The 12,168-nt window shown below is 36.3% G+C and overlaps 1 protein-coding gene across 11 annotated transcripts in view; it reads left to right on the forward strand.

Moving 5' to 3' along the window:
* AKAP7 (A-kinase anchoring protein 7) overlaps window positions 1–12,168 on the forward strand; it is a 154,310-nt gene that overhangs the window by 9,026 nt on the left and 133,116 nt on the right. For 5 of the 11 annotated variants that reach the window (XR_010322906.1, XR_010322907.1, XM_064290862.1 and 2 more), the window contains exons 2-3: window positions 4,013–4,141; window positions 8,904–8,936. Coding sequence is in view for 8 of the 11 variants with exons in the window: in XM_064290862.1 (XP_064146932.1) it covers window positions 4,013–4,141; window positions 8,904–8,936 (162 nt within the window). In the remaining 3 variants the exon portion in view is untranslated. Of the gene's footprint in view, window positions 1–4,012; window positions 4,142–8,903; window positions 8,937–12,168 lie in introns of those variants that run through there. The other 6 variants (XR_002787577.2, XM_064290886.1, XM_064290873.1 and 3 more) reach the window with 3 other exon arrangements.

Here is a 12,168-nt window from a genome sequence, read left to right on the forward strand (position 1 = left end):
AATTATGAAAAGTTCTTTTTTTCACTTTTAAAAGGGCCCTGGTGTGGGTGGTAAGTTACATGGTTATTTTAGCTTAGAGTCTAATGGGGAGGACAGACAGGTAGATATCTATAATATAATGTCCTTGTGTTATGATTAGGGGAAGCACTAGGTACCTGGTTATAGATCACCTCACACATTCATGAGCAGAGAATCAGGAAAGTTTTCCCTGATGGTAGAAGCCTGATCTAAGTTTTGAACTTTGAAGTTGATTTGTCTTAACTGTTGACACACTACCTTAGTCTGACATAGAATCAAACTGTGGAAGAAGTGAAAGGGGGTCTTTCAAAGCAGGTTTTCAAAATTTTGTCACACGCTGGAAATAGCCTGTGAGCCTTTTAAAAAATACCAGAGGCCGGCCACATCTCCAGAGATTCTGATTTAATTGGTCTGGCCTGGGCCCAGACCTTGCTAGTTTTCTAATGCACAGCCAGGATTTAGAATTTTTCAACTAGTACAACTTTCATCTAATAGGTGAGAACATTGGGGCCTAGGATTTCACATAACTTTCCCAGGATCACACAGCTAGTGAGTAGCAGATGCAACGTTAGAATATTTGCCTTCTGATTTCTAGTCCCAGACCCCTTCTTCACAGCAGCCAGCATGCCTTACACCTTTGCCCAGATGCTACTGTTAACGCCATTGTCACTGTGTGATTCTCCTTTTGGTTTAGCCAGGGTAATCCACCTAGCATTTGCTCTGCTGTTGATTAATTGACTCAAGATAAATCACAAAGTTAAACTATTTTAAGAACTTTTTTCATAAAAAAAATTTCATTTATCATTTTATTTAATTCTTCCCCTTGCCTTCAAAATGTGTTAATAGAGCACAGAAGCCAACCTCCTTCCCTTATCCCACATATTTCCAAGATTCCAGCATGTTTCCACGTGGCAAATGGACTTGGGAGCTAATATTAAGATGCTGGTGTAAACAATTAATGCACTTGAGTGCTGACCTAAAGGTTGGAGGTTCAAGCCCACTCAGGCACATTAGAGGGAAGGTGTGGCGATCTACTTCCAAAAAGTCAGCTATTGTAAACCTTGTAGAGCACAGTTCTACTGTGGCAAACATGGTGTCCACATGAGTCTGATTTGACTTCATGGCAAATTTTTTTGTTGTTGTTTTAAGTTCTTAGACAAAGTATAAAACGGAAAAAAAAAGTTGGCTTTATTTCATTGCATTCTGAGATTCAGTCATATGCGTATTTAACTGCACAAATATTCTTCTGTTGCTGGTTTTTCAAATGTAAGCTACATGGTCAAATGTAAGCTGCATGGTCAAATGTAAGATACATGTCTAGCTGTATGCACCCAAAGGGACAAGATGAATATTGATCTATTCACACTTTTGTTCAGTATAAACTGAATTTATATATTTAACTTTAAGCATAAAAAATAGAGAGGAAACAGTTATTTGTTCTCACATATTTCAGATATTTGTGAGCTTATGAATAGACTCATAATAAACTAACATTTGTTGAACACCTATGTGTGCCAGGCCCTCATACTTAATAAAGTTTAAACTGTAATATATATAGCATTATTAAGAAGTCCTATTAAATTTAGTTTGTTTTGGTGTTGAACTTGACTAATGTGTATAGAGAACAACAACAGTAAGGTTTTGTTTTTGTTTCTTGATTTTATCCAGAAGATGGGTTTGTGTGTGTGTGAACAATAATAGAGATGATTGAAATTGCAATAAAAATTTATAGTTTTTGGTATGTGTTTAACTGTGACCTATCGTGATAGTTATTATGTTGCATGTTATAAGCCATATTCTTAATGGAATGTGTTTTTTGGGTATTATTTTTGAATATAGAGGATTACAACAGAGCGAAATAAGCAACCTCTTTAATGTTTATGGAGCCCTGGTGGTGCAGTGGTTAAGAGTTTGGCTGCTAACCAAAAGGTCAGCAGTTCGAATCCACAAGCTGTTCCTTGGAAATGCTATGGGGCAATTCTACTCCATCCTGTAGGGTCGCTATGAGTCAGAGTTGACTCAAGGGCAACGAGTTTGGTAAATATTTATGGTAAGTTAGTCTTTAGTAAATGCATAGAGTATAAATTACATAAGTATCCCAGGATATTGTTCAATCCTAGTTCAAACAACATCCATGTATGTCAGTAAAGGCATGGAGAATAATGGCACTGGGAGACCACCACCTGATAAAGTTAGCAGTTTAAAAAGCTGTTCTCTGTCCTGTACCCTCCATCCAACATGTGATTGTCCCACTCACAACAAGAAAACAAAAGACCAAATGTTTGTCATGTGGTTTTAATGTTAGTACGTGTCCATGGGAGAGCTGTCAGGGAAACTGTAAGACCTTTTGCTTTTTAATCATTGAATTTCCAGGAAAGCTTATTTAGAAGCATATATTTGTAACTGTATTTTCAATGTTAAATATAATGCAGAGAAACAACCTAAAAATCTTTATTGAGGAAAAAATAAAGATCAGAACTTGTACACATGAGAACACATAAGTGATGTGATATTGTGAAAAATAAGCAAGAAAGAAGACTTACAAAACCTTGTTGATGTGTTTTCAAAAGATATGTGAAAAAAAATTGTAGTTTTAAGAAAACATAGCTGTGAAAGATCTTGAGGGTTATTGATTGACTCAGTCTTCACCTAACCTTGAGTTGAGTACTGTGCTTTAGAAAATTATTAAAACTTTAGCAGCTTGTTGTTTAACATACACATGCATTTATAAATATGTAGAATATGGCATGTTGTTATCTTTGAGTCGATTCTTACTTGTGGTGACCTGTGTGTGCAGAGTGGAACTATTCCATAGGGTTTTCAAGGCTTTGACCTTTCAGAAGCAGATTGCCAGGGCTATCCTCCAAGGCACCTATGGGTGGGTTCAAGCTGCCTACCTTTTGACTAGTAGTCAAATGCCTAACCCTTGGTGCCACCTAGGGACTTCCAGAGTATGGTATACATAATGTTTATATAAATACAGTAGATCCTTATTATTTGTGGATTCAGTATTTGTGAATTCACGTGCTTCCTAAAATTTATTTGTAACCTTACAGTCAATACTATGTGCATTTGTGGTCATTTGTGGGCGTGCAAAGAGTGGCGAAAAATTAGAGTTGCCCAGTTCGCGTGTTGCCAGCTGAAGTCAAACATGGCGATGCTCTGCCTTCTTGTTTTAGGTCTCATAATATATACAATTGTCTTTTTTGTGGTCTATTTATTTTCACATTTTTTGCATTTTTATGCTTTCCGTTGATGATTTCACTGTTTAAAACGGCCCCCAAGTTTAGTGCTAAAGTGCTGTCTAGTGCTCCTAAGTGCAGGAAGCCTGTGATGTGCCTTAAGGAGAAAATGCTTTGTTCAGGCATGAGTTATAGTGCTGTTGGTGGCAAGTTCAATCTTAATGAATTAACAACACATATTACATAAAAGCCATTTGCCATCGAGTCAACTCCAGTTCATAGTGACCCCATGTGTGTCAGAGTAGAACTGTGTTCAGTAGTGTTTCTAGAAGTGGCTGATTTTTCAGAAGTGGATCACTGGGGCTTTCTTCTGAGGTACCTCCGGGTAGACTTGAATCTCCAACGTTTTGGTTAGCATCCTGCCACGTTAACTGTTTGTACCACTCAGGGACTCTGTGTATTAAATAAGTTGTCTTTACATAAAGTTGTCTCACAAAAAAACAAGATTCTGTATTGATCAGTTAATAAAAATGTTGTGACCAGAGGCTTGAAGGAAGCTAACCTTGTATTTCCCTTAAGAGCGTGGGTCAATATTTACTAATTCATTGTTCACGATGACTTTATAGAGCACAACTAACACAGATATTGAGAATCGGCTGTAGCTTTACTACGTATTTGAATACAAATTGCACCATTTCTTAACAGATGTTAACTTACATTGAATTTAGTTAGCTAAGATGTTTTGGTTTAGGATATGAGTTAGAAAAATAACAAGTTAAATAATACATTTTTCTTTTTGTGATGTGTTAAAGGAGGAGTAAATTCCAATGAGAATGAAAATGTGTTAGAAGAGAAAATGTCACGGGAATTTGAAGCCAATACTATGGATTCGCTGGTAGATATGCCATTTGCTGCGATAGATATAAAAGATGATTATGACAGTAAGTACATTATTAAATATGTGTTTAAAAGCAATGAACAGTGAATTTAGTTATAAATGTATTTTTTTCATAATAAATTATATCACCTTAAATACTTCCCATGCTTTTGGGTTTTGGTTTTTAATTAGTAGTTATCTGTATCTCTTGGTATTGTAAATAATGTTATCAGAGATAATGTTAAGATATGTCTCACAAAATCTTGGGCCACATCATTCCATAGTTTATAATCTACTTCTAAAAATAATAGACCAAACTATTCCATGGTTATAATCTCCTTCTCTAGTTATTCTGAAACCACTGCTAGCTTTAGCAGTACCCATTCATCTAACGAGTGTCTACTGGACTTTTGATATATGCCAGGCTGTTTGCTAGGTATTGGGAGAGTTCATCAGTGAAGAAGACAGACATTGTCCCAGTCCCCAAGGAGCTTACAGGCTAGTGTTGAAAATGTTAAACTTTTAATTAAGTATCCATTTGTTAGATTGATTCAATCCTTGAGAGTTCTGTCCACAAATTTTCAAGAACCAATGTTGGCTTAATTGAAATACTGCTGGAACCACATAAATATCTAAATCTGAATTTAATGTCTTTGTAAAAACAATACATGATGTTTGGGGCTACCTTCACTGAAAATGCGATAGTTTTGCCTATTATTCAGGTTACTTATGAATGGGAAAATAAGGAAGAGCATCAATGTATACAGCAGATACTGACTACATCCTATGTACTGTTCATTGTTGTTGGCGTTACATAGAGCCATGTATAGTTTGGTATGGCTTTATCATAACGGGGATTCTGTAACTGGAAATGGTATAAGAAATTATCTGGTTCAAGAGAAAACCGAGACTAAAAGAATTTAAGTGAGTTAACTAATTTCACACAGCTAAAAAGAATTAGTTATAGAATCTGTGATTCTAATTCCTTAGTTATTTCTTGAAGAGCCCTGGTGGCCCAGTGGGTAAAGCACTTGGCTGGTAACTGAAATGTTGGCAGTTTAAACCCACCATCCGCTCCACAGGAAAAAGATGTGGCAGTCTGCTTCTGTAAAGGTTTATAGTCTTAGAAACCCTATAGGGAGTTCAGCTCAGTCCTACAGTGTTACCATGAGACAGAATTGACTCTATGGCAGTGGGTTTGGTTTTTTGGTTTTAGTTATTTCTTTAATGTACATTTATGGGCTGTCTGGCAGATGCCAGGCATAGTGCCAGGCATTGCTGATACTGAAACACATGACAATCTTGGCCTCCAAGAAGCTCAGTTTTCTTGGGGAGCCAATGCATTAACAGCTGTAGTCTCACAAGATGAATGTCATACAGGATGCTCGTTGGGGGAGGGGGGTGGGGATGTGTGTGGAGAAGTATCTCACTGGGATGTGAGGGCGGAGGGTGTCCAGGAAGCCTTCTTAGGGATTTGGCAGGAGTTAGAGGTTTGGAGGTTAAGTGTGGACTATCCAGGGGTTCTTCCCCTTCACTAACTGTCCTTGAACTTGACTGATTATCAGATTTATGCTTTATGTTTTCTACTTTTGGATCGGGTCAGAGAATCTTTTTTTTTTGAATAACCCAGGTGATTCTTATGTTTAACCTGTCTCAGAAGCCACACTGCTCTTTACCATACTGTCTTCTGGATGCAGTGAACCTGGTTTGCATTTTGGGGAGATGTAAGCAGACGAGGATACTTAAAATTTACTAATTTTTTTTTTATTAAATCACAACTACCCATCCTATAATCCAAGGGGAAAAGGAAATGTGAAGTCATGTTTGCTGAGTTGGCACATACTTCCCATCATTCTCCTTACAGCCGTCCAGTAAAAAGGAACAGCTTTTGTGACTTTCACAGCTGTTAGGGAAACTTTCATTTCATCACATGCCCGTTCACAGATGCAGCAATGTGGATGACTAGGAGATAGGGTCACATTTACCTGTGTTCCTGTGGAAACTATTTGAATATTTGTTTGATATGCATTTTATTCACTCTTCAAACATGCTAAAAGAATGCACCCAGCTGCTGAACAAGCATTTGTAGCTTATACAGTAGCAGAATGGGCCAAAAGCTTAGTGTTGTGACCTGTTTTAAAATTAAAGTATCTTGAAAAAAAAAAAAAAAAAAGAATTCACATACCTATTTTCTTAGACTGGGTTCTCTAGAGGAATAAAACCAGTGAAGCGTGTATATGAATGTAAATAGACAGATTTATCTCAGGGAAATGGCTCACACAGTTACAGAGGCTAGCAAGTTCCAAATCTTTTGGTCAGGCATCAGGCTGGAGGCTTTTCCTGACTTGTGTGGTTGCAAGGGCTGACAAACCCAAAATTGGCAGGTCAGGTAGAAGGCAGCTGGCTCACAGGGTTGTGGGAGCTGGCGATTCTCAAGACCTGCAGGTCAGGTGGCAGGCTCCTGGCTCATGTCCTAAGAACTGGAGGTCACAGGATGACAAGTTGGATATAGGATCCAGAGAGTGTTGCCAGAACATCCATATATATTGCATGCAGGCCACACCCCCAAGAAGACTGATTGGCTTTCATCTGATTGGCTGCTCATATTAGATCATGAAGTAGAGTATGATTACATGATATCTGCCAAACCGTTGAGAATCATGACCTAGCTGAATTAACACATAACCCTAACCATCACACCTGTTAAGTGGAAGAAGGTACACTTTGGAACAAAGAGGCAATAATAGCAACAATTTAATGTTTTCCTCTCAATTCCCTACTTATTGAGCAAATAAAATGAATATGTTTTTAAGACTCAATCACCTTTCTGATTTCATTACTCTCTGTAATTCATATATAAAATAAATATGAATTCTCTTGAATAATCATGCTCTGCATGCCCACAGAGGCATATCTCGTTTTCTACTCCTTCCCTCCGAGCCCTGTTCCCATCTCTGAATTGCCCCTGTTGGAGCACTCGTAAGTTAGAATGGAATAAGAGATGAAACTTGTTCATCATCCTAGCTGTAGATACTTTTAAAATAAGCATAAACAAACAAACGAAAAACCCATTGCATTGAGTCGATTCCGACTCATATCGACCCCATAGGGCAGAGTAGAACTGCCCCATAGAGTTGCCAAGGAGCGGCAGGTGGATTTGAGCTGTTGATCTTTTGGTTAGCAGCCATAGCTCTTAACTACTACGCCACCAGCATATCTTATCTAGTATATATGAACAAACAATTTTTACTAAGGTACATCCAGAATCCCAGAGAACAAATAGTATTTCTGTAGGCACTATATTCTTCTATCTGCCCTGGTGAGGAGACCAGTGGCCATGGGTACCAGAAAGAAGGAACAGATGTGTTTGTGGCTCTGGAGGAGAAATCTGCTGCTTCAGAGGATGGACACTGGAAGGTTGGCCAGTCCTTCATAGGAACAGGATGTTTTCTGTGAAGCATATGGTATATTTCTAACCAAATAAATGATATTATCTGTGTAAATTAGGGGCTCAGTCTACTTTTTGATAGTCCAGACTTTATAAGCTAAATGTCCTTGTGAGTCAGTCTAGAGTCCAAATATATAACATTACTTTTTTGAAGGTAGATGCATTTCAAATTCCAAGATCCAACTTGCAAACAGTATGGTATAATGAAGAAACAAAAACTTGTATTTTAAGTTGTGGGTATTTCATTTTCTAATTGACCTTGGCCACATAAACTTTGCGAGCTAGACTTCTTTACCTGTGAAATGCAGATAATCCCTCCTGCTTACCTCTCTGTGTTACAGTACAGATGAGAAGAGATAGGTAGGTAAGAAAGCAATTTTGAAAGCAATTCAAAATAGAATATAATATACAAATACTATCTACAAAACCTTTAAAAAAGTATCACTTTGTTTTTTGGGACAAGTTGATCCTTCATTTTTATAATAGCATTTACTAAAACAATAAGGAACAAATAGTACGATTCTGTGCAAACTAGGAACACTAGTTTTTGGGAAGTAAGATTTTTATACATATGTACAAAAGTGGGAATTTTATTGTCCATCTTTAAAGCCTAAAATGAGATGCAGCAACGGTGTTTGTGTCCAAAATACAGGATAATTAGTTTGTGGCTTGAATGGACTTAATTTAGCTTTCTCTTACAGTTAGTAACTTAAAAATTTGTCAGTCTTCTGGTTCCATCATAGACAAAAATGTATAAAATTCTTAGGTTGCTGGTTATTGCCTTTGGCTCCTTCAGCTTCCTTTGGTGAGTGGAAATCGTGAGTTAACTGCCAAAAAATGCTTGCTGATGGAAACTCTGGCAGAGCAGTGAGGAAAATAGTGCTGACAAGAAGAACTGCGTGGGAAGAGGAATCCTTTGCCAATAAGAAAACTCCTCCCCGAATGCTTGGTTCACTGTCTTCCCAGCTGTCCCCTGTGGTACCTTCCGTGTAGGTGCAATATCATGATTAGGCAATATGGGGTTTGGTTTGCTGAGTGGGACTTCATATTGTTTTGTTTGTTTATAGGAGGAGACTGTTCTACTAGAAATATTTACTAGAATTACTAATATACTAAAAAAAAGGGATAATAATTTGTATGAAATATAAAAATACTCTATGTCTAGTATAAGATGTCCGTTAATTACAAGGTTAAAATTCTGTGTGGGGTAAAATAATTATGATCGTAATCATTTCAATGAGGCAAAACTGAATTCCACATTTAGAAAAGACGTGGCTGAAAAAAATAGTACAATAATTACAAATGTATATATAAAAGAAAATCGCTTACAAATGTTGAGGTAACCATATATCCTGAACCACACTTTTTCATTCCATAGGTTGGACGTGTTCCTGGACAAAGTCTGGCATTAGTGAGTAGTTGACCTGGACCTGAATGGGTCTATTCTCTTTATAAGGGCAAGTGTCATGGTTCAGTTGGCTAGAAACCCAGTAGACCTTCCAGAAAATGCTTGGGGTGGCTGTCAGTCCTGCCTCTAAAGTTGAATGAGTTTCTGCAATGGAGAGTTATTCTATTGCTAAAGGGAAAAAGCTTAGTGTATTTTCCACAGAGTGTAAATCTGTGGAGAGCTTTAGTTTAATTGCCATTAGTCTCTTAAGAGAATCGATCAGTCTTTAACTATTCAAACGACAGTTAAATCCAAGATTCAAAATAAAATATTTGAGTGAGTTTGTTTTAGTCACGTCTTTCCTAAATGTGGAATTTAGTTCTCATTGAAATGATTATGACCATAATTATTTTACCTTGCACAGAATTTTAATCTTACAATTATTGCAGATTTTAGGAATATGGGAAATTATCATTTCTAAACTTATTTATTAGCTAATACTGTTACGTTGTATTAAAAAAAATATTTAGGCTCTTAAGTATTTAAAAACAGCAATTGAAATTTTTACCTAAAAAAAAAAAATTATAAAGAAAAATGCTGTATCAAATAAAGGTTGAATCTCAGTACGTGGTATAACAAATGGTTATCTTGAGTCAATAAAAAAAAGGTAAATTATGTTCTGTGTACTCTCTGAAATTGGGAAGGCGTGTAATACAGTTCCCAAATTTTGTTATGAAAGAACTTAAAGCAAATATTTATCCCCAAAAGAACAAAGGTTGATATCATTTTTCTTTAAAAAAAATCATAAAAACTAGCAAAAATCAGAACAAGCCCAATAAATAAATTAATTCATTAGACACATATTTATTGAGTGCCTTGTATGTACCAGGTGCTGTTATTGGTGATGGGCAAAGGATGTAGGAGATAAAATTCAACTAGTAAATATATGGAAAGTTATTCATCTTCATAAGTGATCAAAGAATACAAATTAAATACAATTTTGATTTATCAAATAGGGAATATTTCTAAAAGATAATACTCAGTATTTTTAGTGGCAGTTCTACATTCCTTTGGACAATGTGTTATTACAGCCTTTTTGGAATATAGTTTGTTGGGATCTCCATCAATATTCATACATGGGATAGATCAACTCATGGGACTCTAATACAAGGACATAATCTTGTGGGAAAACGTTTTATTCACAAATATGTGTGTCACAGTGTCTTTTAAATAACAAAAATATTGGGAGAAAAAAACCAAATGGGTAATATTAGGGAATGGTTGAATGAGCTGTGTTAATGGCTGTATGTTACATATTATAAAAATAATATTTCTTAAAACTCTGTTGTAAGGAATGTTTCCTATATATAATGCAAAGTGAAAGTAGAGAAAAAATTGTATGTGCAATTTGTTTGCAATTGTTTAAATACTGTATGTGACTTGGCTCCAAAAATATTGTTCTTTTCTCTTATTTTCACATTTTTCTATTTTTTTGATGAAAAAATACAATAAAAAACTTAAAATGTAGCTAAAACTTGATTTTAAAGAGTTATGCTTCATTCAGTAGATGGAGAAGTGGATAGGCCCGTTCCCCTATGATGGTATCTACTGAGGCTCTAACACAGTGCTAAACTGTGGTGGTTAGAAGTGGTGCTGTGAAGTCAGACTGTCAACGTTCAAATTTTGTTTCTGCCCTTTTTTATTATGTACTTTGAGCAAGTATCTAGGCTTTCATTATCTATAAAGTTGGGATTGTTGGGAGGACCCAGTTTTCTAATACACGTAAAGCCTTTAAAACAGTGTGTGGCACACAGCTGGCCTCAGAAAATTCTCATTAATCTTATAAGGTTTTTTTGGCCTAAATATATTTGCTAAATTACATAATTTATCCTTTAATGACATTTTATAATAATATTGACTGCTCCCAGCACATTTCTTTCTTTCCTTTTTTTTTGTTTTGCATGCCTTCTTTAACTTATCTCAAATATTTTAACATTTGTGATAGTTTTACGTTGTATACTCAGAAATAAAACTTCCCATCCCATACTGGATTCAAGTTTCCAAAAATAGTTTTAGTCCTTCTTTTGTTCTTTCCAACTTGAACTGTAACGTATAGGTCACTTAACCCTGTTTTGTGTTTTGCTTGCAAGCCCTGAGCAGAAGCCACTGTAATAGTTATTTTTGCTGACCACTTAGATGTCCCATCTAGCACACACCGTTTGGCAGCCTTCGTGTACTACACAAAATCATCCAGCACATTTCTGAATGCTTTGTATTTTCTTACTCATTTTTCATAGAAACCCAATGAGGGAAGTAAAATAGTTTTTAAAGAAAGTTTTAGTAGTTTTACTGAGATACTAAGGGGAGAATAATTTGTATCAAACATAACCCTGTTGCTGATGAGTCGATTCTGACTCACAGTGACCCTATAGAGGACACAGTAGAACTGCTCCATAGGATTTCTAAGGCGGAAGCAGACCGCCACATCTTTCTCCTGTGGAGAACCTGGTGGATTCGAACTGCCAGCCTTTTTGGTTAGCAGCTGAGCCCTTAACCCCTGAGCTACCAGGGCTCCTGTATGAAATATAGAAAGCAATATTCTAAATCATATACTAAGGAGTTTTACAAATGGTTACTTCAAAGATTTTAGCTGCTTAAATAACAGGAAGAAAACAGAACAAAACCTAATTCATTCTAGCCCTTTGCCTAAGAGCAAAGGGCTATCAACAAAACAAATGACCAACCTACAATAACGGATGAACTGCTTAAAAAATTAAGCAGTTTCTCCCATAATTCATTTATGTTGGAAGACAGTGGTCTTTAGCTCAATGCCCTTTCCACTACCTAGCGCTGTCTCTACAGAACTGAAGCCCATGTTGTTAGTTGCTTTCCCCTTTAGTATTTTTTTCCACAACAGAGGCGCACAATGCCAGATACTCACTATCCCAGCTTACTTTGCTGATTTGGACAGTGGCATGTAGGGGAAAGATGATTTTCAACTAAAGAAAAAATGGACATTTTGTTTTTGGATTTTAAAAATACTATGCTTAATTTTTAGAAACCTGTTCAAGACAGTTCTTCATTCTCCATACTCCTAAAGAGTGAAAGTGATCTGAGTGATGAAAAACAATGGGTAGTTTACAAATTATTTCAGTTCCTCCAAATGATCATTAGCAGCTACAGAATCATCTCCCTAGTTATGTTTAGTTCTGAATAACATCTAATTATTATAATAGCACTTAACTTTGCTCCAGGA

Source organism: Loxodonta africana, chromosome 1, assembly GCF_030014295.1.
Source record: "Loxodonta africana isolate mLoxAfr1 chromosome 1, mLoxAfr1.hap2, whole genome shotgun sequence".
NCBI classification, from domain to species: Eukaryota; Metazoa; Chordata; class Mammalia; order Proboscidea; family Elephantidae; genus Loxodonta; species Loxodonta africana.